We start from the raw sequence: 27,785 nt of genomic DNA, 5'->3' as shown, positions 1-27,785 counted from the left end.
GGCCGGCGGGCATGGAGGGGCGGCACGCGCCCGCCGCGCCAGCTCGCCGGAGCGACCAGTCAGTTGTCACACGACAGCCGAGCGAGAAAGACGCGGCCTAAACGACCAGCGTGTTCTCAAAACTTTACGCGACTAACAACTGCAGTATACAAAAACATTTGACTGAGAGTGTTCAGTTGCAAGTTAAAGTGTTGTGATAGTGATGACATTGTCTCGGAATTATCGGTTCTCATGTCTCCTAGACAAGCTTTGATGTCAGGGATGGATGTGAGAGACCGACTAGTGGAGGAGATTATACTCCTAGCGCTGTTCCTGGTGTCTACTGCGGCCAATTCGTTGGCTTTACTTGTTTTCTGCCGTCGACCGGGACTAAGGACTATATCAAATCGGTAAGTTCACCTTTACTTTGAGTCATCAATTTGCATTTTTCAACTCATCAAACTTTGAACAGAAAATTCGAACAGGATTTTTTGTTACATTTCAAGGTCAACATGTGCCCAAATGTGACTATTAAATATTGATATCGCAACTTCAAATAAAGTTTCACAAGTTTAAAACTTACTTAAAAATAATGTTGAACAAACTGAAGAGAGAGTTGCAGATGTCGTAAATAATAATTTAAATAGATTAAACATGAACGGTACTGGCGAAAGCAATGGCAATAATCGACTTTCGACATGTCAGATAATGTCGATGATGCAAATGCTAGGGCTGCTAGCTGATAGAGTAGGAAACGAACAAAAAACAAAGCAACGGAACTTCAAACGAGTTGTCTTTTGAAATGAGGAATGTACTTTGTTTAATGTGAACCATCCCTAACTTGGGCCATCGGCCAAAACCGACTGTATTATTAGATTTAGTGTAGTAGTCTCTCTACCTGATGCCATACCTCTTTTCGTTTATTTTGTGGCCGCTATGCATGATTTATGATCCGTAAAGACAAATTGTGTGACGAATTTCAAAAGTACGTTTTAAATATCATCGTGTGATGTAGTGAAATGTAGGTACTATCAAGATGGTTTAAGTTAGATATTGAATTGTATCACGTACATTTTATCAAGAATACGATTTCAAACGTTTGTTCATTACTGAAACAGTACTCAGGGTTACAATAATACCTATATGTAAAAAATATTCCACTATTTTAACTTACCTACTTTCTCTGTAACTATCAGAATATAGATTAACCAAACAAAATTCAAATCCATTTGGCCACTATTTTAATTTCGAACAGTCGAAATTTATTTTTTTGGAGAACCCAAAAAGATTATGTGGGCCAGTGTTTTGTTTATTTTTTTTCTGTCTCCTATCCCACGAACAGGCTTGGTTCGTCAGAAGGTCAAATTTCGCATTTGAAAAAACAAAAACTTGTACTAACTGTTCTTTACGTGAGAACCGAAAACCATTAAAATTCGTCCCAAGACTTTTGACGGCCCTTTTCGGTTTTTTACGATCAAGTTCTTTGTTTAGATTTTACGTAGTACCCTTATGAGCTAGTGTGAAGAGAATTGAAATCACTTGTACTCACACGAGTACATTTATCTAGTTAATTGTCATCAATTGACCAAATGACCAACAATTTGGTCTCTGAAACCAAACATGACAAAGCATAAAATCTTAAACATCATCTAAATGATACAATTGCACAGACGTTGAAACAAGTTTTCCTACAACACAACGCAGTAATAAATACACCCAAAATATTATCAGGACTTCATAAAACCAAATCAATTTGGTAAAACTGATTGTCACCAGTAATACAATTGGCCTTTACTACCGGTTAAGGCCGTCACACGGTTCAAGTTGACTGATACAAAAGATAACGAGAAATTCAATGCAATAGGAGACACGAAAGGAGACCTTACACATATAGAAAGAATAGATGGGACCTACAGCAATCCTGCAGAGAAAACCAATAAATGAGAAGTTAAAATAGCCACAAATGCAGTTTATCAAAATGTCAATTCTGTATTTACAGTAGTACCTCGCTCCAAGGCGAAACAATGCTTATATGCTTAGCCTGATAAGAAATCATTGGCCTACGAAGATAATTAGGACGGTATTTGTATTGGCTAGAACATTAAATTGAAATTATGTAGTGCATTTCAAGTGTTTCATTATTCTTAGAGAATCAAGAGATAAAAAGAATCACTGAATAACAAGATGATATAGATTATGATGCACGACATTCCACATTTTTGAACGCAGGAAACTTTGAAATGATCAATTTGGAAGCCATTAAGTATCGCGAATTTGACAAAAAAGGATGATTATGACCACTGCAAAAACAAAAATGCCTGCTGATCCGTAATGCCGACACCTATCTGTTTGCATTGTTTACATATTTTTTTTCTTTAAGAATTTAATACCTGCAGTCATTGTTAGTCTATAAAAGTGTTTTACAATCTTGTTTGGATCGAATCATCAGGTATTTAAACTCCTTCAAGTACACTAAGTTCATGTTTTGTGAGAAAATCTTTTTGGTAGTGATAACCTTCTTAGAGGCTAATATTTCTCGAATCTGATTGGAAAATAGATAAAAGAACCTCAAGGAAGTATGTGTTTAATAAACTTTTAATTCCTTTGAGCATCAAACACGCCGAGTTAATTGCTCTTAATTCTTCAAACGTATCTAATCGTCTTTTTAATTAGGATTCCTAACTAATTGAAAGCATGATTTTACAAGTTCTAAAACGGATTCTTATTACGTGGTGGGATTGTCCTACTTCCGATCTTTTTGGACACAAAAAACTACATCCGAATGTTCAATTAATAAACGTAGCATGATCTTAATAATGACGAAGATTTAGCCATGAAATTCTGAAATCTCCGACCGTGACTCCGATTCGCATCACGATATAGAAAAGTCTAGAATACAGAAAAGATCAAAGATTTCTGCATTTGATATCCGTCCTCGGTACGTGAGCAGTGTCATGAGTGACCCAAGCTACTTGAAGAACCAAATGACCAAAGTCATTACCAAAAACTCATTAAAGATCTCCTTGTTTATACCTAAACAAACAATTCTTTTAAAAGTAATCATAATGATTCCGCTCAATTTGGTGTCACACTATTTAACGGTCGAACGGTCAACTTGAAAAAAATTAACCAATCAACATTCAGTGCTGTATCACGCTATCTGATCGTGGATGAGATTATTTCTACAGCTTCTTTCAAATCTTTCATCATTTCTTTGAAATATTGCCTCAAATAAATTACTCTGACTTCGATAACTCATGTTCCTTTATTAACGTTGTAATGTAAACGGTTGTCAACATCATCGAATAAAGGTTCCACATCATTACTTATATCGATAACCTATTTAGATAGCTATAGAAGGACTGCACATCTATTAATATCCCATAGTAACGTTGCTTGTTCCGAAACGGCTTCTCATGAACCACCGACGATTATGATTCATTCAATCATGACCCCATGTTACCCAGGCAATTGTGAATGCCACTGCTAACACGAGTTCCTCCTATATTGGATGTAGTATTGCAATCTGCCCGGTTACCACGCAGTCTAAATGTTCTATCGTATTAAATTGTCGCTCCCATGCGTTGATGATAGAATTTTCCTAATCAGTAAATAATTGTTATTTAATCATCATTTATGATTGAATGACAGTTTCTTGTACTTGATAGTACAGCTAAAAAATCACAACTCTTTACGAGTTCTTTTTTCTTAAATTAGAGATGGCACGGTTCATTTAAAATGTACAGAATTTATCCAGCCAGCTAAACTAATCTACGTCTCCTTCAAGTACGTGCTTATGCATACAAATTTTAGAACTGCAACTTAAGCTTGGACCATTCCTTTCTATTCTAGTGCAGTATCTACTTATTCCTCTAACAATAGTTAATCTTTCTTTTCTCTCACGACTTCTGACTTAGTCTCCTTATCAGTATTATTTTCAAGTAAAACATTAACAGTTGTTTTTCAAACGTTCAAAATGTAAGAGATTTATATCCGATAAGGTATTGCAACAAAAAAATCTGGGACACGTGTAAGCTCGCTGTAAAATATGGTTCTGTTTTTGGAAGCCAATAATCTCTTAATTTTGTAAAGAACGGTTACAATGTTATTTTGGAACATTCCTCATAAGTATCAAAACATGTTTAAAGTCACCAAGTCCCTAATTACTTTCCCAATCAAATTCATTCTGTCATAGTAACCCGCTTCCATTGGTGACAAACATTTGATGACAGAATTCATTACTATTGTTATTTCCACGATTTCATTGGTAAAGCAATCTATTTGTCTAATCTTTTAATGATCTGATGCATTAACTTCTATTTCTTCTAAGAGTTAGTCATTGATTCTTAAATCAAGGTTTGCAATCTTGTTTTTTGTTATTGCAGTTTCCATACCACGTGTTTTGAAGAAACTAGCTCTAGCAAAGATGGTATTAATAGATTTTCTAACCTCACGTGGGTCACATTGATACGTTTTACTACCGCATCTGATAACAGCTTCATAACATTAATTCATTGCATAATAATAATGTTTTTGAACTGTAAATACAATAGCAGTATTGAAAGTTCGAGGTAATTAGCTCTGGCGTTTTGCCACCTAGTTTCTAGGTTTGAAATATTCTTACCTGCTTTGAATAGTCTAGTATGAATCATTTGGGTTTTCATCAATATTTTCATTGGTAACTAATAACAAACTAATTTGTTTTGTTCTAAAACGTAATTCTTTTCATAGCATGCGGTTTCCGTAAGACCAGAAAGTCAAACAGTCGGTAGCTTCACAATTACGAATATATCTTACGCCTTCTACATAAACGGCTGGCGTACCAAATGACTCAGCCGCAATATTGTAAATCAATGCAACGTGTGGCTTATAACCGTTATTATTGAATGGAAGAAACCTAACTAAGACTGCTTGACGGTTTAAACTAATCCCACTTCTGTTTACATTCTTATCATAATTAGCGGCACCTAGATTTTTATTGGCTTAACGTTTGATGATGATGTCAGCGGCCATTGTGTTTTAGTCTCCTTTTGAATTTAGAACGTCTTACGGCCGTTTCCAATATTCTATCCATCTGTTGTTTTGTCAACCAGAGATAGAATTTTGAAATTAGCCCCATAAAAGTTCTGTCAAATTAGTTAGATCTAGGATATTGGGAACGGCCGTTAAAAAGAAGTAGATAAGATTAATGACTCTTTGTTTTAATGAGTTCAGTTTAAACGTGGAACGTGTAATTTAGACTTCTATCATAGACAAACGTGTAAGTATTTTATCGCTGGAATTTATGACTATTTAATAATGTAGATACTCAAGCGTTTTGAAATTTGGTGTATGTTGGACATTACATTATTATTACTGTGTTGTAATTTCACTAATGCATTAATGCAAGTAGTTTAACTAAAACTTAACATAGTTTTAACTTAGCTTCACGTTTCAGAGATTGATCAAGCTTCTTCAAAGTAAGACTAAGAGAATCAGTGCAATAAACATACGTTCTTTCCCACATTATATTTTACAAGTACGTACGTACTTGACCGCTTATTTTGACGATGTCAAAATTTATAGCACTTGTAAGTACGTTATAATTAACGCGCGAAACTACACTGACAGCTGTGGTAAAAAAATATTGTCTTTGGACGATAACTTAAACTGAAAATTGATAGTACTTTTCATAAAAGTACGTCTAGCTGTAAATATTATAACAATGCGATTTATTTGAATAATCAGAAAAACAATTGACAATTTACGTCAGCCTTCACTACCTTTTGGTTAGCGACGAATAATATTTATTCAAATGGCAATCCTGATTGTAAACTGTAGCTTTATTGGGCTTTGTTCCTTTTACCTAGTAAACTATAAAAATATATCGATTAAACTACTTATTGTTTTGATTTTGAAAATGTCAAAAGAAACTTACGTCATCTGTCAAATTTACTGTCACTGTTTTTGACTACTCACAATTATTTTTTAACGACACAGACCAGAATTCATTCAGTCTAGTCCAATTTACTTATTCAAATGAAATAATATATTTATCAGCGGCCAGTTAACGTCTAGAGAAGTGATGGAAATACTTATTCGTTGCCAAGAGCTTTCACTCAATTCTACTCAGGATTGTTAATCGGTTAGCACGCGAATGGCGCGAAAAATTGATGCGTTGTCTGTGGTATTTGACCAAAGAGTATCTATTTATTTAATGAGTACAGAGTCCATATGTTTCTTATCATAGATTCGATATTGGTATGTAGTCTCATTTCGAAATCTCCTGACATTTTGCAGGCAACTAAAATGATGTATGTAAACTATGTCAAGTGCTTTACGAACTACTTGAATTAACCATTGAAACTGTTGCCAAGTTCAAAACGTGGACTATTTATTAAATATTTGTATTATGAATCGTTGATTAATTAAAAGAATTAGTACTAAATGGCCTATTACAAATGACTGAAGGAGATCTAAATACTATTTTTTGGCAGCTAACAGCCAGTATGACTAATCTTAAAATTTATGTTTCGACCTTAAAATAATATGAATGAGGCCAAAGACGATCAATTATCTAGATTCAAAGCCGGGTTACATCATTTTTTCAACTAGGATTAACTATGATTTTGATATCAGAAATGTAGTATGAATGTCAATGTCAAACGTAGATAATTTAACAAACATTGTCAACACTTTGATATCTTAAAATATAATAATCTTACATCAGTTACCAGTAAATTCGACTCATGGGAAAGAACAAAAATGGCTGCCCCCAAATGCAGATTGTCGGCACCCAACTAGTTTGGTGATCATCAACATAATATACGAATTAACATTTAATGCCTGTTCATTCTACCACGAACACATTTTATAATACTTAAATAACCGATAATAATTTACAAACGTATAATATAACTTCTCTTCGTCTTGGCATGATATTTTATTGCCTATACGTTCAAAGTTTTAAAACGTTAAGCGACCGTGGAAATTATTTTAAAGTCTTTCCAGCAAGCGAATAAAGCACCCGTAAAATGCATGTAAACATCTTAAGTGCAGCCGTAACATTGGGCAATACTAAAATCGTTATCAACTTAAGTGACTTTCTAAGACATTTTCACCTTTTTTACTATCTAAATGGGTGTACCGCACTCGGTGATATACTAGAACCAATATGTTAATGACGGCAACATTTATTTTCAAAAGTGGAACGCCTTGTCAAACAAAAACGTGCAATCGAAAAAGAAAATCCATTTGACAGCTAAAAAGGCGGGAAAGTTACCGCACCATAGACACTGATGGGTACTGTCAAAGTGTCAACTGTCATATTTCATTGCACTGAAATTGAATGCCAAAAAATGCTCCACTTTCACGGCTCATTTAGTAAACGTAATTTTAATTTATTCCCAAAAACAACGTGCTCGAATCCTACGCCTCGCAGACGTCACAGCTGATCTGTTTTCCGATCTACTCATGTAAGGGCATGAGGTATTTATAAATTTGTTGGATGATTAACGACACCATGACGAAACTCGTCTAGATCATAAAGCTCAAGCGTAGGCGTCTTCTCTCGATTGACTGAACAAAAACAAACGTAGAACATGAGAATATCATCAGTTCCTTACGTGTTAAACCTCATTCTAATATACATCCTAATAATAATAAAACTCTTTGTTTCAAAGGAAATAGCACGCGTGAACTATATGAAAACAAAGGCTAGAGATTCCGCATTCACTTTTTTTAAAGTACGTATTAAATAACCTTCATAATATTTAAAGTTTTCTTAGAATTTGTAACTGATTAAAAACAGAAGTTTATGATCGATTATTTACCGATTAAGATAAATGAATCGATTAACTTTTAGTGAAACTAGTGGTTTGACAAATGAGTGATGTGGTGGCTTTCATTATAGTGACTTTCCATTCCAAATTCGATTGTATTGTTTTAGCCTTGATTGGTAGATTAATATTACAAACGTTTACTTACGAAATAGAATTAATGCGACTCAAATTCCTTTTCACTAACGTAACTAAGTAATTAGTATTACTTTTATGTAAAGTAAGGAACATTGTACGTACATTGGCGACAAATAGGTAAAAAAGTAAATGTAGCCAATGAAAGTCATTAAAAAACTTCGAGACAAAATAATTATTCACGTTCTCACTCGTGCTCGGGTTAAAGAACTTGGCGGGTGTTTTACAATTGAAATTTATTTGACTTGTGACTCCGATTGTACCACGAGTGTACCACGAGAAAGCCCTTTGTCATTAAGATTTCAAAGTATGGACATTCATAGTAAGTAAATAGGTACGTTAAAAAAAGGTTACCAATCTTTATTGGACTTTTTACACAAATACATACATGTAAAAAAAAAAAAATTCAATTGATTTAGTATAAATCATTATTGTATTAACACATTTTTTAAAGGTGAGTTTTTATATAAAAAGTCATATCATATACCTTTTTTAATCGCCCATTGAAACGGAGTATAGGAACGTACTTATATCGTCATGCACCCATTGCTTAGTGGGTGGGCAGAAGTCCCAGGCCTTCGGTCGTAATTACAGAGAGCCGTTCCTTTAACTAAATTAAGCTTAACCTTGTATTTAACACAATCTCTGTATCTGTTAACATTAACTGGCCGGTAGTATATTAAAAGCGAATTCTTAATTTGTGTGGAATTTACCAAATGATTTGAATATTTTGAACGAAAGTGATTTTTCTTTGTTTAACTTGTAAGATACAGATCAAAAAATTGCAAGATTGACTGCGTAGGGGATGTCCCTTTTTCTTTAACTCAGTACAAATAAATGACTGTACAAGTTTGAAATCTAATGGTCATTCCCAATAATCTATCTCTATCTGTTGATTTATCCCTATTAAATAAAACAAAATGTAGATAAATTATTGGGAACGGCCAAGACGAATGCATCCACAGTACTTATGACTAACTACTTCAATAGAGATTATTTTCGTACATACAGGATGCTTTGATTTAGCGAAGGAACGGAAATCTTAGAGCCACGCGTTGGTATGCTTGAAGGTAAAATACTAAAGATTTTGTGAACATGATTATTGTAACACATTTTGCTTGTAGTTATACTAATTACGGCCCTGAGTAAGAAAAATAATTAGTTAATTCTTAATAAAAAGGTTATGCGAGCTGCCGTTTTGTCTATGGTAGCTTGAGTGACAGTAGATTTGTCTATGGTATTTTTAATTCCAAAACCTCGAACTGATTAAAAAGTGTAATAGAAAATGACATTGAACTGTCTGTCTCTGCTTTTAATATTTGGGTCATTAAACAAGAAATTAGAGTAATTGGGTCACAGTTTTTTCATCTGAAAGAAATTCCTGATACATAAATCATTTTGCTTTAATGGAGTCGCAAATATCTTCATATAAAAAGCTTTTTATTTATTGCGAATAAAATTACCAAAGAGTTTGTTTACTCTTTAGAGTGATTTCATTTTACTGAGTAATAATTTTTAAGGTTACAACATAATCGTTGCAGTAGTTTAAAACAAAAAACCTTTGTAAGTTAATCATTCTAAAAATACCTACTAATGGATTGACTGCGCTACCAAAAATAGATAACCAAATTACTAGATTTTTTGTGCCAGAATTAGCCAACCAGTATAATTTGACACTTCATGTATTCATGCAAACGTCAAAATAATTTGAAATAGGAACAATGAATGTAGTGACCTTACCTGACCGCATACCAGACTAAACTGGTCTTCTTAGTTGAAATTCAACTTTTCTATAGTAACATTACTAACTGATATTTTTAATATGGGCTGGATTTCGGACTTTGTTCCTACTTTATTGATTGCATAGGCATATAAATTGACTTGGGGCAATTAGTTTGCCCCTTATATTATATCGTAAAGATCTATTTAAAGAATGAAATGAACATTTAAAGACATCGCAATAGACAATAGATTGATTGTCATAGACAGCAAAGTGAATAGACAATTTTTTTTATGAATAAAAGTTTTGGTGTAAGCAACCTTTTTGAAGTTTTATGACGTTAAATGCATAATCTAGAGTGGTAGGAGTTTCAAGTAAACAGGTCTGTTAATCTTATTGCCACTTTCAAGTATAAAGGATATTCTTAAGTGAGGCCAATCCTTTAACAAGCCACTTATCTTGATGAATGTAAGAGTGAACCATAATTTGGTTTCAAAGAACCCATTTAGATTGATTACAGTAATTAATATTGACTGACAATAAGCCGCTATTAGCTGATTTCACGGTCAAGGCGCCATTGTTTTAAAAGATTATTTTCGCATGCTCTTCAAGTTGATCAATTGATATTATGGAAAGTTTTCCATAGTACAATGCTTCAGTACTGAAATGACATTTTTTTTATATGAAAATCAAAGCTTTGTTGAAACTAGAGGTCATGAACTTGACTGACATTGAAAACCTTGTACAACAAGGTACAATATCTAATAAATAAAATCTAACAGTCATTGATAACATCTTAACCAAAGCATTCGTCTTTTGTTCTACCAATAAACATAAAAATGCTTAAAATAAACGGTAATAAAATTTGCGAAAGTATGGCAACTCCTATTCCGAATTCGAATATCGAAAGCCATGAATCAAGATGGCGGTTGCTGTCACGAACTTTAGGCTATATTAGGATGGTTTGCATGGTGAATGGTCGTTTAGCTGTCAGTCAATAAATTATTAAAGTCGATACCGTTTCTTAAAGTACTTTCCATGTTAGCTAAGTTTAGAACAAAAATCGCATGTCATCATTACCTTAAAAATACGTACTAAAAGAATACTTTTTTCTTGTATTATATTATATTTTTGTTATCATACTTGGATAGGTTTAATAATCGTAATGAAAAAACGTAATTTCAAGTTTCCATTATGATTAAATCAAAAATATTGCAACTGCCGTCTCACGCTTTACTAATTTCCTTTACACGGCTATCGTCGGCCTTTAAAACTTACAATCTTGCTAGAATTGCTTTCATATAGCCTTTGGCTGACATTGCTTAAGCAATTAAATAATTTTGTAGTCCATAATATGGTGCAATTTGAAGGGAGCGGGCAAAACGTTTCCTATTTGTTGTCTATACTATTATTATAAAGAGGAAACACTTGTATTTGTGATTGTTTGTTCGTAATGGATAAACTCAAGAACTAATGGACCGAATTAAAAATTATTTCTTTTTAAAACTGTTGTGAAACAGCGATAGTTCAATAATAATTAGACAAGACAATTATCTCATTTCTGAAGGCTGATTGTCATTGACACACAGGTAAATGCTATTTCTAACTCATCAAGCTAAATTAGATAATCTTGTATTCAATTAAACAATACCACTATAATTGAAGTAATCCTAATTGCTTTTCAATAATGGCCATGTCAATTACGTAATTAAATTTGACATTTGCATTTACCTAATTTGACAGCTGTCAAATGCAGAGCGTACATTCAAGTTCTGCTAATTTGATTAGTCAGGTACTCCACATATTGTCATTGGTTTGTAATTTGGCAGCAGTGAAAACTATTGCAACATTGTTCTATCAATAAAACTCTTACTATGAGTGATGTTTCACACAGTGACTGTACTACTGACTGCACAATAAGAAATAAAAGTATGTAATTAAAAATGAAAATCGTTGAAGGAAGTAAAGTAAAGGATTTTCCTGTTATGTGAAAATTATTAGCTATTCTAACTCCATTCTCAGTTATAAAACAATTTTTAATACTTGTAGTAATTATGCTTGACGCAGTTAAATCTCCTGGACATGTTAAATGACGTCATTAATAAATCCGGGTTGTCTATTATTGTTTATGGTCCAATCTTAGTCACGCACGACAGTTTTTTCTTAGGGAACTAGTAGCTAGGTCATTAGATCTTAACTTCTATGAAACAATTGATTTTAATTGTCATATTGTTGTAAGTCTGTATGACCGTTTTGATAATAAATGTTTGGACAATACTTTTATGAACAGATATAAAATAAAATACTGTAAGTTAATACCTTATCGAACAACAAAGATTTTTACGACTCCTGTATAATTAATAAAAACTTTTTATAGGACGACTTAAAGTAATTAAAATAATATCGAGGAAAACTCATTTAATGAGTGTCTTAATTGCGTTAATTAAATTAAATTTTAATTATAGATGTGTCACATCCCCTTGATCTATAGACTATTAAATAAAGTATCTTCCTGTCATCTGTCATGAACTGTCATAGGAAGTGACATTAGCATGATGACAAAAAAAAACAATTCGTATTGTATTCCTATCAATAGGAATACAATACGAATTTGATAGAAAACGGAAATTAAATTCTGCTTTCCGCCATTGTCAATCATGCTTTTTTGTCAACTGTTTGTATTTTTTTAGTTCCATTCATAGATATCTGAATCAGGTGCTAAGGAATGAATAGCATAGATAATTCTTAAGTAACACCTAATTGGGAATTTCCAAACATCATTGTTTCAAGACATCCAAATGATTTCAACTGAGCCTCAGCTACGATAGCAACTCTATAACAATTGCAAATTCCTTCGGACAATAGTCCAGTAATTAGCACAACTGACTTTTTTGCAAGCGTGAGAACTACATTACAATAGATCCGATCACGTGTCGACTAAACGTTGACAATTAGAATTGCTATTACAATTGCCATTAAACTGTCATCGGGTGACACGTTTCTTTGTAGGATATTTTTGTATAATTGTTGTATAATAGTTGACTTTGAAAATACTTGATTATGATTATGATAACAGCTTCTATTTTTCATTTATAATTGCTACCAGGAGTTCATAATGCGGTAGACAATGTTTAACAGAAAATTCGCTCGTCAAACTTCACAGTACAAACAAAGTCTCTCGACAGTTCCGAACTACTTAAAAAAACCTCATTTTAAGCTCTATTACTCTATTCCACGTGTACGTAGTGGAACGAGGTCTCGTGCACCAGGTAGATCTAGGTTTTGCCTTGATGGCTTCCATTGACCTATTTAAATGCAGTGTGCATTAACTTAGTGCCTTCATTTTGTAGACGCTCGAGTTTTTTAGGTTAAGTGATAGGAAGTTGATGTTTCACATCTAAAAACTTTGTTTTCTTTACATATCTATGACATTTGAAAATTACAGCAATGACAATTACGAAATGTCAAATAGACATCATAGATTCTAGAACTTATCATTTGCGCGCCAATAATTTGACATTAAAAAAGTTATAAAATAGAGCATGCAGACTCCTTTGTTTCGTTCTTTATAAGGCTGAGCGAGCAATCGAGTTTTTGTAAGAGGATCTACAAATGGATATTCAACCCACAGGCATGCGGTCACGAATGTGTCTTGTTGCTAACCACACTAACCTTGATAAACAATCGGGTTTTTCATATAAGTATTTGCACGCAGATAATATTTTCCAATACGAAAATGGTCGCGTAAATACCTTTGAAAGAAAAGTAACTGCAGAAAGTCGGCCATCTTTGTTTTTGGCGTTATAAATAAAATGTTCCATTATTACAAGATTTATACGTCAAGTTATAAAGAGCTACTTCAATATAAATGTATGTACATGTCTTCTCTATAATACACATACCAGGCCTCTGTCACTCGACGTACTTGCGCGCGATAAATGCCTACCGCGCGCTGGGTTACCGGTAGCCCCACGCGGCACAGGGCTTTCGACAGCCGCTCGCGACGCGCGCGTTTTATGTTTATTATTTTTATTAGTGGAGATGTCGACCTCTGGCCAGTTATGTACTGTGCTTGGTTGCATGCAGATCTAGTAAAAGAAAAAATATAAAGCTTTCGTTTTTCCGTTTACCTAGAGATGTAGACAGGTCAGTCATTGTTTATTTTTTATTAGGTTTTTAAAATTATTTAATAAACTGAAGAACTATTTTGATTTGTGTAGGTAGGAACTATTTAGAAATATTTTATACCTATGTATGGATATGCATAGGTTTCTATATTTTTTAAAGTAAAAATACTTATCTTCTTTGTCATTTTAAAAAGAAGCGACTTACTTTAGATACTTAAATTATAGATACTTATACTTAGTTATACATGCAATGATTACCGAGTTCTGGATAAAATTGAAAAGTCAGTTACAAATTAGCGTAACTTTGTTTCCCTATTTGATTATAAGAGGCAACCCTACGCTCGCTGTCGGCACGATCGCGGTCACTGAACTGTGCGCTATCGCATTGAAATAACAATCGAGCGCTGGAGCTTTTAAGGTTCATTTTCTAACGCAGCTATGAATTTGTAGGTAGTTGGGGAACTTGTAGGTGCTTATAACAGTAGGTATGGACTTTTTTGTATGGAGTGATTTATCTGTTACGTAGTAACTATTATATAATCTGTGCACATACTTTGTACCATAAAGAAGAACCGGCTTAATGAAATTACAATATAAATGATTATCAGGAATTTTAATGATGAAAACAGCAATTGATTTGAGAGGAAAATTACAAAGTCTTCTATTTAGAAAATATTTCGCTTTAATAGCTACGTGTTTGCTGTATAAAGGAAAAACTGAAGTTTACATTACCCACTTGTTGGTAGGGCTGGCAACAATTTTTATTTAAATTAAAAAGTAGAAAAAAAAGTTCTAACTTGCGTTATGTTCCAACATTCTTATGGGAAATTAAATTAAAAATGCTTTATCCCTTCCGATATAGTGGATTTCTTGAAAAATTGAACTGCCAAATATTAGACTCCCTTCAATTCAAAACTACTACTAGAGACATTATCGTTATTCGTTCCTATAAGCTCAAAGACCTATCTATTCATTTTTCTACCATAGACAGGAATTTCACATTATTTTCGTATAGTTAGCTAATGTCACAATCCTATCTGTAGTAACCAAATCAACAGATAGATAGCATATTGAAGTCACGCACAGGTAAATATATTACCTACATGTCAGCTAGCTTCAGCCCTAGATCTTCGAATTAGGTCAGCTCCGAGCATTCGTGTCACCGGGTGAAGGTGAATGCAATGTATTCAAAACAATAATTATTATTATGGAGAAAGCTATGCACATAATACTCCTTTGGACAAATGAGGAATGAGGATCTATAAGGTCCGTTGTTAGGAAGTAGGTAAACATGACAATTTTATTTGAAGAGACTTTGGATGGATGACCATCTTGTCATATCGAATTCTACCGTGATTCGGATGGTAGCCCGGGTAACTAGGTTGAGGAGGTCAGATAGGCAGCCGTTCCTTGTAAAAAATTGATTGGGAAAAAAGTAGCCAGATGATTTCTGAAACAACCAAAGATAGTTCCCGATTTTACAAATGAATTATTCAATACTTTCGGAGGAAACTCCTTAAAGCCATAACTAATTTACATTTTATCCTCAAAAGTTGCCAGACAGTCGAAATATCTTTGACAATCGGTCATGAATTTTGACACCCATGACTTCGTACACAATGGGGCTAAAATAGTTTCTATTTTGATTTTTTTTATCCTTCATCGGACGCCATTTTGAAGCGCCTGAGTGTAACAATGGCGGCTTCCGTTCGGCGTCTGCGCATTGTGTTTTACCTACACGTTGTGGTAGACTGATACTTGATCATCAGTTATATTTTTAATGCATGAATAAAACAGTGATTTCTCACAAAAAATATTCGTTATTTCAGTATACATTATTTAAATGTCATATTACATATTCATTACGATGTGGGTGAAAAATGACTTATTTTTGCCCTTTCTGAAAACAATAAGTCTTATTTTTCTTCCATATAATTACATTGTCACAGATTATAAAGTGACTGGGTCAGTTAATGACAGTTCGGCTTGTAGCCAACATTCAAAAATGAAACATTAATAACAAATGACTATGTTTGTGAGGTAAATATTTATTCCAAATATTTTAAATAACAGTTTTAAATACAAAATAAGCCAGTTGTTATGTTAATGTAACTAGTTTTACAATTCCAAGTAAACTAGAGTAAACAAATATTTTAATGTATTTTTAATCAAATCAATTATTTTTATAGATCCGTTTCGAAATAATTGCGTCTAAAAAGATCACAAAGTCAGATTCCTTTCACTTCAAAAATAATTAAAACCCCCTTTGTCCGTATTCCACAAGGGACCTGAAATCGAATATTTCCTCAATTCTTTTTATAATTAATCTGTTTCTACGAAGGTTGTTCACCCTTTTTAATTTTTTACGAACATAGTAGAATGTAAAATCGTAACGGCATTGATCATGTCAGGTTTTGTACGAATAGATTGACATTTTAAATGCGCTATTTATAATCTGTGAAACTTCTAAATGCCAATAACTTTTTACTTTATAACAAAATAATAAAATAAACTAATAGATACGAAAATACCCAGACCATAATTTTGTTAAAAAGGAAAAAAGAAATCTATTCTAAAAATAACTATTTTAAAATTTGAGGTCAAACGCCATCTTGATTATTTAAAATCTAACAGACTGATTCTAATCTCTTCTAGACCGAAAATTGAACTTGGAAGAGGAAAAACGTGAACTAAATATGTATTCCAAGCAACAATTGCTTTTGTATACTCTAAAAACCAATGAATATTATTATACTATACAATATACCTAGATAAGATCGCTGTGCAAAGCTCAGGTGCCAGTTCTTAATTGAAAAGAAAAAAAAAACATTTTGCTCTTTGATCCGGTATCACTAGATAAAAGAACGACTTTGTCTTTGGTAAACCCAATTTTAATTTTATTATTTAAAAAAGTTTATATTCGTTATAAAGTATTTTATTAAATGTTTTTGCTTGGGAAATCTTTGATGTGGAATAGAAGAAAAAATTTTTTTTTTTTTTTCTTATTTGCATCAAAAATATTGTCACAGCTGCACGATTTTCATAGCTGCCTATTATTTATTCTCTTTATAATAACTATTTACATTTTGAATTCCATAAAATTATAATGGAAAAAAATAACAATAACTGCATACTTTATTAATAGCATTGTGAATGTGCAAGTGGTATGCATTTAATATGTTTTTAATGTATTTAAGTACATGAATCTTCTAAAAACATGAACTGTAGGATTTGAAGTTAAGAAAGCACGTAATGCTTTGTTTAAGGGTTAGATAATAAAAAAAATACTACATTATTCAACGTAGAACTCAATGAAGGTCTCACGTACACACACAAAGATATGTAACACATTTAAAATATATTTGTATTCAATACCTGTACGTTTGTATCGAACAAAGATCGTTGACTGCAAAGGTTTTCTTATATTTCATGAATATATATTTATTACGTGATAAAATATGGCCCGGTTTTTATTTGTCACGCTTATGCACGTGCTTGGCATATTCTTAGCATAGTTTTACTTTTATTTGATGCTACTTTGAAAAGTAAAGCTAAATATTTCACTATTCAGCCTAAAAAACAAATGAGGTTTAAATGGTGGCTGAAAAACAAAAAAACAAAAAGACTTGTTCCAAATTCAAAACTATAAATACCGGCGCCATTTTTTGACGTCCCAAGAAGATTAATTTATTGTTATTTTCACTTTCGATGCAAACGTGCTTTTTTTGTCGTAGGTAACCTTGAGTTTCGTCAGAAAACCAAACAAAATATGGAAATAAACAATAGATTTGCAAAATAAGATCGGATTTTAGGTTTTATGACATAAACGTCGCCAATCTGAGTACGAATCGATATAGAATCATGACGCAATGACTTTTGCATCGTAATCGAATGCATCATTCATAATCGTAATTCCGTAAGAATTATTACGAAATCACATTAGCAATTGTTATTGTTAATTTAACCGTGACGATTGACGAACGCGTATTGCTACCATTTATTTTAACCTACAGTTCGCAAGAGAGAGTGCAGTTTCTAGCGTGGACCCGCGAGTCGGAATCTAAACTGGTTTTAATATAACCATCACTACATAAGCTTCGAAGCTTGGAGTTTAACCAACGTAGAGAACCTCTTTAGTGAAAACGCGGCAAAAAAAATTGTAATGTCGACTTTTTTTATTGTATGCCAATTAGGTATCGATTGTCCAAAATGTTGTGGTACAGTCAACTTCAGGTCAGTGGTAACAGTTTTATAGGAAAATCGTGCTTATTACTATTGAGTTAAGGTGCATGACAGTCACCACTGATGTGCGGTCTACCGTACTACCTAATCGAGTATTTACGTAATTTTGTTTACAACTGGAATGTTTTTCAAGTTATTTTTAGAACAAATGACGTTGATTATAAAATTGTGTAAAATCATTGGTTTGCCACGTTCTGAAGTTTAAACGACGTCATAAGTTCCAAAAGTTTAGTCTATGAAAGGATTCCACTCTCTCTATGGCGCACATTGCCAAAATGTGCCTAATAATTCTACCATTAGCTCAGGATTTGGCTCGTGATGGCATATTACCGCCAAATAGGTTGGCAATTACATTTCATGACACCATACCAACACTAATTGGCCATTTAGCTTTCGGCAGGCGTTTGTATGACTCCATATTATTTATCGCTTTTTTATGAATGTCTCTATGATCTATGGTAAAGTTATGTTCTTTATACAAGGCTGGCATAACCGTCAATTATTTTTTATGTGACAGCAATACTAAAAATGGATCTATTGATCCATTTTCGTTTAATAAATAAATAAATAAATATTAAATAAATTCGTACCTACGTTATTAAAAAATATTTCCAGTTTTCTTTTTGTAGGGCATCTAATATACTGTTTTATTTTATGCGCGAAATAAAAATTAAATCTAAAATCTACGAAACAAAGTAATTCTTTTATCATTCGGTTTCTTGGCACTGCGATAATTTTCCTAACATATAAATTACCTCCAACAAATTGGACTCGCTCTATTATAAAACAAATGAATAGGAACGCTTCCAACGGCTTAAGCTATTTCTCCAATAAATTAAATAGAAAATTAACTCACTATGTTACACCAATTTGATACATTTTGGCTGCCATTGGCACTAATTCAATGAGCTTTGATAAATGGTTTATTTTGCCCATTATTTAATTTTTAAATGATTCAATAGTAAAACAGTACACTCTTGTTTATTTGAATCTCAATCACGTAGCAACGATTTGCATAGACAATTACGCGCCAACATATGACAGATTACTTCATTTGAAAACAGAATCAAGTGACATTGTGTTGGAACGGACAGATCAGTTATTGAAATATAGGTACAGCTGTTGGACAATCTAGAACTGATTTCAAATATCTTATTATATTTTATCTATATCTTCATTATATTTTGCTCAGTTACGCGTCTACGCATATACGGATATGCAGAAACGGAAAATCCTTACGTCCCACATTGATTTGATCATTATCTAAAGCAGGACTATTAATTAACCTGTTTCTCTTCGGTATTGTTTGCAAAGTTTATGTTTATTGTAGGCCGTAACCTACTGAAGCTGTTTCCTAGTTCCTAGGTATTAACAGGTTAAGTACTACCTAGATTTTATCTAGAATCTATTACGATAAATGTATGAAACATCTTCAAGGTTTCTTTGTGTTAAGGCCAAAAGGGCTGTAATTCGATTTATGGCTTGTTAAGATGTTCTATTCATGTTTTATTGCAAGACATCTATTTTAATAAAATAAAGTGGAAATGCTTTTGTACCCTAAGGCTCCGAAACTACTGAACCGATTTGAAAAATTCTTTCACTGTTACAAAGCTACACTCTTCCCAAGTGACATAGGCTATATTTTATCCCTGTACAGGCAGAAGTTTCCATTTAACGCGGGAAAACGGCTAATGTCAAATATTTTTAAGTCTCAATTTGCCATTGAAAACAGGTAAGCTAAATCACAAAAATATGCGATCTCTTCCGTTGCACATTATTTTTAGCTTTGAGTGCATTGATCTTGATGCACGCAGCTTGATAGTAAAAGTGAATATGACGTCTTGAGACATAAAAATCTGCCAACGTATATCGTAAATCATTTTAAAAGTAGCATAATCTATTTTGCGCAGACTAAATGAAGCTACTCCTTTTTTTGGTCGGGTTATAGTGTGGTAAGCAAATCATAGTTGGTGACATGATCCAAAATCTTCCGTTTTAGTTTTGTGCCATTAAAACCATGCAATAAAAAGTTTTTTTTTTCGACTAATTAATTTCAGTATCAATAAGGAAGTTATTAGTCAGTCGAAATGCAAATAGACTTCATAGACATATAATTACTGAACAGAAAAAAAATACAACAAAAAAATCTTTCATTCTTATACAGCGAGGAAATAAACCTCTTAACATTTACGAGCGAATTAATCAAGTCATAAAGGATTTATCAAAAAATATGAACGACTTCCGAGTAATAATCTGACTTGTCAACAATTAAAAAAAAAAACAGACAATATTGTCATAACATTTGTATCGCTTTCCGACAAACGACAGTGTTTACAAAATAAATACAAAGCCGAGGAAATGATATCAATAGCATTGATAGCTTGTGAACGTAATCAGTTGTTTAAGGATTTTCTCCATCATCATCATATCAGCCAATTGCCGTCCATTGCTGAACACAGGCCCCCCTCACAGAACGCCAACCATCCTATTCATGGGCAGCCCGCATCCATTGCCTTATCTTCTTCAAATATATCAATTTAACAGCTGAAATATTCCGAAATTTATCATCAGGTAGTCTCATCAAATCTATAGAGTTATCCACAAAAAATATTGGCATCAAAGATCAACGCCACGCTATTTAAAGACCGGGTCGCCACGAGAAAGTTGCGGATCAACGCAAGAAATAAACATAGTTTGGAAAAACACAGGTGATAACTAGTTTTAACTGGTACAAACCGGGTTTTATGCGTTACATCCCTTGAAGAGGGGACGGTTGGCAATTTTTTCATATCCTCTTTTATTGGTCAATTAGTTTCAATGTGCACGGCCGACATGCATGCTCGAGACGAAGGAGCAAAGGACGTTGTTATATGGCATCTAGACTTCCCTATTCATTGCGCTATTAGTCCAGAAGCAAAGTGAAAATATTCCATTGTAAACTGCAATGTATATCTCACATTTCATAATTATATAACCCAGCAATCGTCATCTCCGGTTGTGAAGCGTCACCTGTCTATTTGAAGTTTGTTACGACCTTCATTCGTGTCAAACGATTACAAACTTTTTAGTTTCGCTGTTTTTTTTTCTCATTCAGCTGTCCAGTTGATAGTTTTTACTTCCTGGGGTATTTTGTTTCACGGTGATATAAATCTGAATAAAAAAAAAACTAAATGTATCTGCGCAAAGGCGGCTAACAGTTACATGGAATTAAAATTAATTTGTATGACAAAGAACACGTTCCGGCTAGCACAAATTATTTTAAATATTAACTAGATCAAGATTTTATTTCGCAATAACAATTCTTGGTACATAAGCGATCTAAATATATCTCGATAGGTATTTTAACGACTGATAATAATTACATGTAAAGGCAAAACAACTTGGGTACGTAAGATTGTATCTGACACCGGGGTTTCCCCGACCTTGTACTCTTATTTTTCGTAACATAAACCTCAGAATAACAAAACAGCTGTTTACAAAAATGCGACATAAAATACGGAAGCTTATTTACATTCTAACGCTTATTTTTATAACCCCGATGAAAATTAAATAGTTTCAGAAGCAAATATTGAAAGGCCGTCACAACAAGGTAAGCTAGATGAAAAATTTACTGGGCGCAGTGTAGTTTTAGAGAAAACATGACGATAAGGAAAATAAACAGCAACAGATGAAGCTGTCATTGGCGTAGAAATAATGATGGAAAAATAAATTTCATTGCCATCAAAACTAACTGGTCTAGGAAAACATATCTTAATACTTCACTTGACACAGATTTTTGCACATCCCCGGATGTAAAGGTTTATAGCTTTCAAGTCTGGGAAATGACATTGACGGATCTTAAATATTCATAATATAGTTCCAAGGTTTTTCGAGTTATAGTTTTATGTATGCTAGTGAACTTCCGGTAAAGCAAGCTACATTTGCAATTGTATAAGTCTATATGGTTTAGCTGTTTAATTTATCTAAAGGTTTATCAAGACTAATTCGTTTCTTTTTCAAAGTTTTCATCGTCTCAAAGACCTGCATTTGTTTTATCATGTACATAATCTATTCCATCATTAATAAAATTATTTACTTCTTCAAATTCTACTACATTAATCGTATTATCATCAGTTACTTCAACTTTGTTCATCGGACCATTAAAAAATGAATTGCGCTTCGCTTCCAAAAATTTTGCAAATCTCAGATAACAAACATTACATTGAGACCGTGTTGTAAGTAATTGTCCTCGACACAATAAAGAATTGCCTTTTGTGTTCAAAATAGCAAAACAGTTTCACCTTTATTATGGTCAGCAACCATTAAGAAAACCTTCGCGTCCCACATATTTCAAACATTCGATTCATATCTATGAGTTTGTGAGATTTTTATGTGAGATGAAGCCCACATAGTCTGCTTTTTAGAGACACGATTTAGTCCATAGCTTAAACGTAACGTGGAACCTATGTAGATCTATTGTTTATATATCCTTGGTTACAATCAGATCTTAATCACCCATGCATGCATTTACAATATCGTATCCGCCTACTAGAGAAAAATTGCATGAATAATTGCATCTTTAAATTGATTTGATTTTCAAATGTCAATTGTCTTGCATTCGAAGGCCGTTGAGGACACAATGTCGTGTTTTATATAATCTGCAAGGGCAGTGTTTATCATTTATGTAAATACAGGAACAATCTGGACGATCGATAAATAAAGATGGATCTCCACAAGGTTACTGCGATAGGGTTGTAGAAGCACATGACAAAGACATGGTCACTACTTGCAAATCTATTTTCTAGAACAAGTATTAGAAGAAAAATTTATGCTAAAAATAACAAGATCAAAAATAAAGTAAAAGGCTCGCCTAAAATTGTAATGAATGGAAATATTTTGGAAGAAACAAAACACAATAAAAACGGGCCATTTGGAAACCCCAACGCAGATGCGAGTGGTATTATTCCATGTGATGCAAAACAGTTCTGAGACTTGATTTTTTGCTCCTTAATGTTGATGCCTTACAAAACTTGTGTGCTAATGTTATTACAGATGAACATGTTTGTAGCAAGTCTCTAGAGAATCAGAGCGCAACTGGTTTAACAATAAAACAAACGACAAACAAACGAATAAAACAAACGACGTTTTATCGAATCATGATGAGCTAGATCACCATTTTGTATCGCTTTTTGTCAACTGAGATGACTGTGTGAAATTCTATAAAAAACTTGATAATTTGGAAATACCATGCCATTGAAAAGTTTTGGGAATACTATAGGTACAGCTAAAGAGTGAAATTGCCTACTTAAGTAAGTTTCCCGATAACTAAAACCCAGGAGTCTTAAATTCAACAATGATTAGGTTACTTCTAGGCAATTGTGCTCCATCTTCAACCTCATCGTTACTTATAGATACAGTATTTAATACGGATTTTCCTACATTATTAATATTTACAAAAACTATTACGATTCTTGACGAAATATTTCCATTTGAAATTGGAACGGGTTTTACTAAGGTGAGTCAGCGGGCTTTTTTTAATAAAATGATGATATTTCACATTACGTAGGTTCCTAAATGCTTCCCGAATGTTTTCGACTAACTGTTTGTTAGGCCTTAGTAAATTTTTCCATATATTTGTTTGTAAATAGTCAGATCAACCTTCCCTTGGAGACTGTTGAAATATGAAGTGATAAAGCGTTGATGTTTTACCTTTGAAAACACTTTAGTTCCTATTTTTATTATACGTAGCTTAAGATCAATGCCGTTAATTTGTTTATCTTCGTCTTTTATGAGATTATTGGTAGTAAACACACTATATTTTTCGTATTCGATATTCCTTTATTACTATTGAATACTACCATCAATATTTACATGACCAGTTTACACTTACCAACCAATAATTTTGGCAAACGGTCTTATAAACTTCGTAAATGTTATACATAAATCTTCTGAATTTGATCAGATAATTTTGACATACAACTTAAGGATGATCATTGAATTCATTGACTTTTACAAATTATATTTTACCTGCTAACTAATTAATTTTATCAAGTTGCTTTATTAAATCCGTAGAGCTGTGTCGAGTATCTCGTCTAGACTGGAGTTATTAAAGCAATATTATAATATCAGATATGGAACAGTTGTCTTTGTTTACCTCTACAATTTATATAAAAGAACTTATAAGTTAAGCTATTGCTTTATCTACTTTCGGCACATTAGAATTAGTTGATACTTATCACATTCTTATTGCTTAAGGTATTGCAAATGCAAATCTACGCTCGCCTATGTATTTGACAATAACATTATAAGGACCAACAATAGTAATTAATGGTTTATTATCAAATAATTCGTGAACATTGTAAGTCGGTCGGATTGCGCACTCATTGCGGTGGCCAGTTTACGAAAGTTCTGTTGCACTCTCAAAATGTTCAACATAATCTACCAACACATCTATTTGTTGCGACACAAATCACCAGGATTAATGGAGACTTACGTAACTCCAGGGCCCAGGTGTTGCGTGCTAATCACTAACTTTCCGCGGAATTGGCTCGTTAGCTTCCTCGTCCACAGTACAGTCCTCGTACAGAGGTTCATGAACATTCCGTTCAGAGTTCATGGGTTACTATTTTTGCTAACAATGTCGAATGACGTGGCAAATGTAATGTTTATAAACATTCTCTCGTTCCTAATCGGTTTCCGAATGTTATCGTTTGAACTGAACGTCAAATTAATTGCCGTTGAATTGAATCTGTAAAGCGTACGAAATATGGCCTTTCTTGTGCAACCTTGGTGCGGTGCTGTGCAAACGTGAGGGGGCCGCGTAAACATGACCCGGTCGCTGAATTATGTCCACGTACTAAAGTATGCTAACATTGGTTTTTGTTATTGTTACAGGTTCGTCATCAATTTGCTTGCGACGAATCTTTTGACGACCTCCCTGCTGGCGCCCGCGCTGTTTGGCGAGCACTCGGCGAGGGAGGACTACACACGGTCTTGGGTGGAGGCCGGAGACGCAGCGGCGGCGGCGTGCAGCCTGGCTTCGCTGCTGTCCATCATGCTTATCTCGCTGGATCAGCACCACGCCGTGACGGACCCGCTCCGCTGCCACACCCGGCTGCTGCAGCGCCGGCCGGCCGCGCTCTGCGCCGGCACCTGGCTAGCGGCCGCGCTCGCCGCAGCCATGCGCGCTGCCATCGCCATCGTGCGCCACTACTACCCGCTCGAGCCCATCGTGCAAGGAGTCGAGCTGGCCTACTACATCGTGTACTTAATACTAGGAGTTATTACACCCATCGGCATTGTATGCTTCATGTACGCGAGGATCTACCGCGCGGCGCGCTCCTCCGGACTGCGAGCGCGAGCGCACGGCGCCAGCGCACTGCAGCTACATGAGCCTCCCACGATCCTACCCGATCTAGCGGAGGAGGGAGAGGGACTAACCCTCAAGATTGACGGGCCCGAGTGCTCCGTAACTGTGGAAAATGACAGGAAGTTTGGGCCATTCCTACTACCGCCTGAACGACCAGTACGTTGCCCATCGGTTGCCAGTTTACGCAATTCCCGTAAGGAAGGAAAGTCTAACGAGGATCTGAGGAAAGGGCTGCCGGCTGTGAGCTCGGCGCCTTCACTAGCTGCTCCCCTGCTAGCTGTGCAACAGCGCACGCCGCAGCCTAGTCATAATGGATCCAGAATCACATCAATCAGGTGCCGCATATCAAATGCGTCGCTATTTAGATATAGAGAAGAATCTCGAGCAGCCCGAGTGGGCTTGCTGACAGGTGCCCTGGTGATGCTGCACATACCGCACGCCGTCGCGGCGGTGGTGTCGGCGGCGGCGCCGGGGCTGGCGGACTGCGCGCGCACTCCCTCGCTGGCGCTGCTACTGCTGGCGTCAGCATTGTCACCGTTCCTATTCGCACTGCGCTCTCGGCGCGTGCAGAGAGAGGCGCGCCGGCTGCTCCTGCCAGAGAAGAGCGCGTGGGAGAGAGCGTCGGGCGTGGCGTCGGCAGCGGCGGCGGACGGGCAGCGCGCGCGCGCGGCGCTGGAGCTGCTGCGCACGCTGTCGCCGGGCAGCGCGCCGGAGGCGGGCGCCGGCGGCGAGCAGTGCCGCAGCTCGTTCAGCTCGGGCGGCAGCACGCAGCTGTCGTCGGCGTCGGACGAGTGACCGGCGCCCCGCGCGCCCGCGCCCCTCAGCTCGCGGGTGCGCTTCGCCCCGCGTCCCACCGCTCTACTCATCTGTGATACTAGGCTAAGCCGCAACGCGCTCGGCGCGACCGTTAGACTGATTTAGTATTAAGTTAATTTATTGTGTCCATATGTACCTTTCCGCTGAGCGGAGCCAATTTTTATTACCTGATAATATGTAAGAAAATAAAATCGTATTGAAGTGAAACTTGTCGTTTTGATTGCACATGACCCTAATAGTCGTCGCGGTTTGGTGGAGACCGCAACGAGCTCAAACTACACACGAATGTAATAGAAATGTGAAGGTTAAGACCAACTGAGCCACTGACTCATTACATATTAAATTACAAAACGTAATTATTTCACACCGAATATAGAACAAGACAGGAAATTAACACAAAAGTTACAATCAAATGAAGTAGCCATCAGCCACAAAAAAAAAAACATAAATATTTGTGTTACACATTTTATTCGTTAAAACAACACACAACATACCACGCTTTAGTAAATATACAAAGAATACCAAAACATAATATTGGCTGGCTGGCAATATTGACAAGAACTCGCAACAAAACAATTTACAGTAACTAATAGTTAACTGGTCTATTGTATACTGAACTACAATGTTCCTAGACCTTCTAGAAACACAGAAATCTACCATTAGGCTGAAAATCACCATACATTTCTAAAATACAGAAATACAGTTGAGATTGGTCAACATACATTTAACAAAAAGGACTTAACTACGACAAGTTTACATACGTCCTTTTTCAAAAGAGGTACATATACTACAGATGCATTACAACAGCCGTTTGTAAGAACAAATGACGACCGATGACGACACCGTGTGTAAGTATGACAATATAAAAGTCGTAAGTATGGAATGAGACAACAATAAACTATATCGTCACTATCAGTAAATATCACGATATATCATATAGAAGTACAAACTTATCAGTTTGATAGTAGATAAACTGATAATCTTTTAATGTCCTCATGGAAGAACATGGGAAAAAGAGTAGTCATATAAGTTCTATATTAGTCAATGTATTGCATTAAAAGTTGTAATGCTACATTTGCACTGAACTTTTGAAGTTGAATACCAATATCAAAAATTACTTTGAGGTTTATTTTTATCGTGAACGATAAGATAACGTCTCATATCTGATGTTAACTTAGATAAAATATCAAAACTCAATTTTATATTTGACTGACGCCAAAGATAGTGCAGCTATTTAAACGATCTATAAATAGTCTTTGGCCTGAGAAAGGACTTGGGGCCAATTCTAACGTTCCCTAGCGGCTCGTGGTTGCAGAATTGGCCCACCGTGCCAGCTATTTTTATCCGGATTGCGGGAAGTAGGTAGTCATGACATAGTAGGAACTGCAGGGGAACTACTATCTGAGTAACAAATGCAGACCTAACTGAAAATTATGTAGCCAACTCTTGAGATTTGGTCTTGTATGTACTTACAACCTTCCCATGCCGTGGTTAGGTACTAGGTACTAATGTAGTTATCAGGGATGAATTTTCTCTGATAGTATTTACTAGTGATAACGAATCATCATAATTAAGTAACAAATTGACCTATTGATTAGATT

At 34.9% G+C, this 27,785-nt stretch overlaps 1 protein-coding gene across 1 annotated transcript; it reads left to right on the top strand.

The window, feature by feature from the left end:
• LOC110380463 (putative tyramine receptor 2) lies at window positions 1-26,391 on the top strand. Its single transcript, XM_021340465.3, has 2 exons — window positions 1-389; window positions 24,894-26,391. The coding sequence occupies exons 1-2, from the start codon at window positions 232-234 to the stop codon at window positions 26,161-26,163; spliced, it is 1,428 nt and encodes a 475-aa protein (XP_021196140.3). The 5' UTR covers window positions 1-231; the 3' UTR covers window positions 26,164-26,391.
• The last annotated feature ends 1,394 nt before the right edge of the window (window positions 26,392-27,785 follow it).

This window comes from Helicoverpa armigera, chromosome 22 (assembly GCF_030705265.1).
Source record: "Helicoverpa armigera isolate CAAS_96S chromosome 22, ASM3070526v1, whole genome shotgun sequence".
Classification (NCBI taxonomy): domain Eukaryota; kingdom Metazoa; phylum Arthropoda; class Insecta; order Lepidoptera; family Noctuidae; genus Helicoverpa; species Helicoverpa armigera.
Note: the sequence above shows the minus strand (reverse complement) of the source record. Positions and strands in the feature narration are given on the sequence as shown.